The 5,104-nt window shown below is 39.8% G+C and overlaps 1 protein-coding gene across 1 annotated transcript; it reads right to left on the reverse strand.

Annotated features, from left to right (window-relative positions):
* Positions 1-209: 209 nt before the first annotated feature.
* On the reverse strand, positions 210-1,407 carry LOC121677128 (ubiquitin-like protein FUBI). The gene is made up of 2 exons (XM_042054702.1): positions 1,108-1,407; positions 210-344 (listed from the first exon to the last, which is right to left on the reverse strand). The coding sequence occupies exons 1-2, from the start codon at positions 1,405-1,407 to the stop codon at positions 210-212; spliced, it is 435 nt and encodes a 144-aa protein (XP_041910636.1).
* Between the last annotated feature and the right edge of the window lie 3,697 nt (positions 1,408-5,104).

Raw genomic sequence — 5,104 nt, forward strand, 5'->3', positions numbered from 1 at the left:
GCTTTAATTTGAGAATCGGAGCATGTTTGATGTTAATTTTTTCTTTATAGACAATTCCATGAACATAACCATCTTAAAGCACTTTTTTTTTTAAAAAAAAAATTACTCCATTAACAGTTAACACTTAGGAGTGACCTCCACAGAACCAGGCCTGAGCCAGGGACATCCACAGGAGCAGGCCTGAGGCAGCAACCTCCCCAGGACCAGGCTCAGGCCAGCGACCTCGCAGGATTGGCCCAAGCCAGGCACTTCCACAAGACCAGGCTCAAGCCAGCAACATCCACAGATGCAGGGTTAAGCCACTGACATGCACCAGAGCCAGCCCAACCATTGCTGGAGCAGGCCTGAGAATCAGTGATACAAAGAATTGGTTATTCAAGAAAATCAACAAAATAGATAAACCTTTATCTAAACTAGTCAAAAGGCAGAGAGACAATATCCAAATTAACCAACTAAGAAACAAAAAGGGAGACGTAACAGCAGACATGGAGGAAATCCAGAGAAACATCAGATCATACTTTGAAAAACTGTACTTCACAAAATTGGAAAACATAAAAGAAATGGACAACTTTATGGATAAATATAACTTCCCAAAATTAAATCAAAACCAGATAAGTAAATTAAATAGACTTATGACTGCTAAAGAAATAGAAACAGTCATCAGAAGTCTCCCAGCCAAAAAAGCTGAGGAGCAGATGGTTTCAGGACAGAATTCTACAAGATTTTCAAAGAAGAACTAATACCAATACTCCCCAAATTCCCCAAATTACAATAGAAACAGAAGGCTCATTGCCAAACTCTTTGTTTTGGACAAAGGGGCTTTATTAGACTGCCAGACTGCCAGAATCAAAATAGGACTCCGTCGCTTGGTCCAGCCTCTGCTGTCGTCTTGGCTTCTTAGGAGGAGGAGGAGGAGGAGGAGGAGGAGGAGGAGGCGGAGGGGAGGAGGAGGAGGAGGAGGAGGATGAGGAGGGAGGAGGAGGGGAAGAAGAAGAAGAAAAAACGAATAAGAAGCAAGAGCACGACTCCAAGAATCTGAGAAGAGGAAGTCAGATCCTCATCCATCCTCCTCCTCCTCCTCCTCCTCCTCCTCCTCCTCCTCCTCTTCCTCTTCTTCTCCTGTTTGGCCACCTTGGGAGTTTGACCTCTTACTTTCCCAGCACGGGCCAGGAAACCATGAACTTTACCTTCCAGCATGTGGCCAGCTGCTTCCAAAGTAGTCAGAGCTTCCATGCCACACTGGACTAGGGTGGCCTCATCCTCCAGTGGTGAGCCAGCCAGAAGCAGGACTTGATCCTCCAGGGCAGGGCCTTCCAGTGAGGTCACATGACCTTTGATCTGGGAGACCGTTTCTTGGCTGGTCACCTCAAGGGTGTGGAGTTCCTGGGCGCGTATGAAGAGCTGCATGTTGGCTACTAACCCGCAGACGCCGAGGCTGCCGCAACAAAGATGGAGTCAAGAAAGAGCGCCAAACTCTTTTTATAAGCCTTTAATTACCCTGATACCCAAACCACATGAAGACATTACTAAGAAAAGGAATTGCAGGCCGATCTTACTCATGAACATTGATGCAAAAATACTAAATAAAACACTGGCCAACAGAATCCTAGAACACTTCAGAAAAATTATCCACCATAACCAAGTAGGCTTCATCCTAGAGATGCAGGGATGGTTCAACATATGAAAATCTGTCATCATAATACACTATGTAAAATATACTGGAAAAAAAAAGATCATCTCATTAGATACTGAAAAAGCCTTCAACAAAATACAGCATCCCTTTGTGAAAAAGGTCTTGGAGAGAGTAGGAATACAAGGAACATTCCTAAACATAATAAAGGCAATATATAGCAAGCCAACAGCCAACATCAAACTAAATGAAGAAAAACTCAAAAGTGATCCTATGGAGATCATGAACAAGACAAGGTTGTCCACTCTCTCCATATCAATTCAATATAGTATTTGAAGTTCTAGCTAGGGCAACAAGACAATAAAAGGAGATAAAGAGGATATAAATCAGAAAAGAAAACTCCAACTCTCACTATTTGCTGATGATATGATAGTTTACATGAGTGACCCCAAAAAATTCTACAAAAAAACTTATATAACTCATAAACACCTTCAGTAATGTAGTAGGATACAAGATTAACTCAAAAACAATCAGTAGCCCTCCTTTATACAGATGATAAATGGGCTGAGAAAGAAATTAAAGGAACATCACCCTTCAGAATAGCCACAAATAACATAAAGTATCCTCGAGCAACTCTAACCAAACAAGTGAAAGACCTGTATGATAAGAACTTTAAAACTTTGAAGAAAGAAATTGAAGACAACACCAGAAAATGGAAAGATCTCCCATGTTCTTGGGTAGGTAGAATTAACAGAGTAAAAAAAATGGCAATCTTACAAAAGCAATCTACAGATTCAATGCAATACCTAGCAAAATACCAGCAAAATTTTTCACAGACCTCGACAGAATAATACTCAACTTAATATGGAAAAACAAAAAACCCAGGATAGCCAAAATAATACTGTACAATAAAGGAACTTTTGGAGGCATCACAATCCCCAACTTCAAACTCTAATATAGAGCTACAGTAATGAAAACAGCCTGGTACTGGCAGAAAAATAGTTAGGAGGACCAAAGGAACCAAATCGAAGGCCCAGATATCAATTAACACACATATAAATACCTTATTTTTAACAAAGAAGCAAAATAAATAAATAAATAAAATGGAAAAAAGAAAGCATATTTAGCAAATGGTTATAGCATAACTGGATATCAACATGTAGAAGAATGAAAATAGATTCATATCTATTGTCATACAGAAAACTCAAGTCCAAATGGATCAAAGACCTCAACATAAAACCAACTACGCTGAACCTCATAGAAAAGACAGTGGGAAGTACACTTGAATGCATTGATACAGGAGACTACTTCCTAAATATAACCCCAGTATCACAGACACTGAGAGAAACAATTAATAAATGGGACTTTCTAAAACTAAGAAACTTCTGTAAAGAAAAGGACATGGTCAACAAGACAAAATGGCAGCCTACAGAATGGGAAAAGATCTTCACCAACCCCACATCAGACAGAAGTCTGAACTCCAAAATATACGAAGAACTCAAGAAATTGGTCATCAAAAGAACAAACGATACAATAAAAGGGGGGCAGTAGACTTAAACAGAGAACTCTCAACAGAGGAATCTAAAATGGCTGAAAGACACTTAAGAAAAGGCACAACATCCTTAGCCATCAGAGAAATGCAAATCAAAACAACTCTGAGATTCCATCTTACATCTATAAGAATGGTCAAGAGCAAAAAGACTAATAACAACTTATGCTGGAGAGAATGTGAGGAAAAGGGAACACTCCTGCATTGCTGGTGGGAGTGCAAACTTGTACAGCCATTTTGGAAATCAGTATCACAATTTCTCAGAAAATTAGGAAACAACCTATCTCAAGACCCAGCAATACCACTTTTGGTTATATACCCAAAGAATGCTCAATCATATCAAAGGACATTTGCTCAACTATTTTCATTGCAGTATTGTTTGTCATAGCCAGAACATGGAAGAAAACCAAATGCCCCTTGACCAAAGAATGGATAAAGAAGATGTGGTCCATTTACACACTGGAGTACTATACACCAGAAAAAAATGACATCATGAAATTTGCAGGCAAATGCATGGATCTAGAAAGCATTATATTGAGTGAGGTAACCCAGACCCAGAAAGACAAATATAATATGTACTCACTCATAAGTGGCTTTTAGACATAAAACAAACCAACAAAAAACCCACCTTACAATTAACAATCCCAAAGAACCTAAACACAAAGAGGATCCTAAGAGAGACATACATGGATCTAATCTACATGGGAAGTAGAAAAAGACAAGATCTCCTGAGTAAACTGGGAGCATGGGGATCATGGGAGAGGGTAGAAGAGGAAGCAGAAAAAAAGGGAGGGGAGTGGAGAGAAATATATAACTCAATAAAAAAAAGTCAACACTTAGAAACTGAGCATGCACTGTTAGATATAAGAGAAGATGTATAGGCAGTTTCCACCATTATTTATCCAGAGTCCAAGGGTAGAAGTGAGAATAAAATTCTGTACCTTGAACAAAATACTGTCAGGGAGACATACTAACATATTTAAATGATTTTTATTGTTTTAAAAGGGAGAAGAGAAATAGAAAAAAAATCTATAAATACAATATTTAAACCTTTGTGTCCTGTTTGCTCTCATTTGTCCTGCATGGCCTACCTCATCAAAATGACCTGCAGCTTCCCAAGTGCATACAGCTGCCTCTGCTTGCTATGGTTTTGGCCCTGCTTTTTCTCATCCCTGTCTAAGATGTCACTCTATCACCTGCAAAACAAGATCCAGCTAAGTCCTGCCTTTTTGTGTTTATATTCAATGTATAATAATTGTAATACTAATCAGTCATTTGTGATATTTCAACTCATGAATATGCATCCACTTTTCATGACAGAGCAATTGGCATTTCCCTCCTGGAACCATTTCTTTATGCTTGGAGTCTCCATAATCCCTTTATCTAGACCTTCACGTAGTGTGTAGTAGATTGTTATGAACTATGCTCACCCACTCTACTGAGAAGAACAGAGCATCCTTCTTCTCTTTTGTACTATCTACCCTTTCTGTGCCCATCTAAGACAGCAGGATGTTGGATAAATTGTCTTTGTGGTTACTGAAGACATGGTACAGGGAGTGACAATGAAGCAAATGCCATGACCTTTAGTAAAGAAAGGGAAATGACCGGTGGGCAGATGGCTGTGGCCAGCAGAGCGGAGATGGGCTCTCAACTCTCCAGGCCTGAGTCCAGTGGTCTGAGGACTTAGGACATGATTTGCAGGCTGTCGCAGAGAGCAAGGAGTATACTGTCAGAATTAGAGGCATTAGAGGCACAGCGAGAGAGAAAAACAGCATCCATTTGAGAGAAGAACTAGAGAAGCAGTAACTTCATGACGAATTAGGGGAAGCACCCGAGAATAAGTTTTAGGATGTGGGTTCATGATGCACTCAGATTTTCGCTGATTGCTCCAGACCAATGTATAAAGGTTACGAGAGGAAGGAGGT

Source organism: Arvicola amphibius, chromosome 3, assembly GCF_903992535.2.
Source record: "Arvicola amphibius chromosome 3, mArvAmp1.2, whole genome shotgun sequence".
Classification (NCBI taxonomy): domain Eukaryota; kingdom Metazoa; phylum Chordata; class Mammalia; order Rodentia; family Cricetidae; genus Arvicola; species Arvicola amphibius.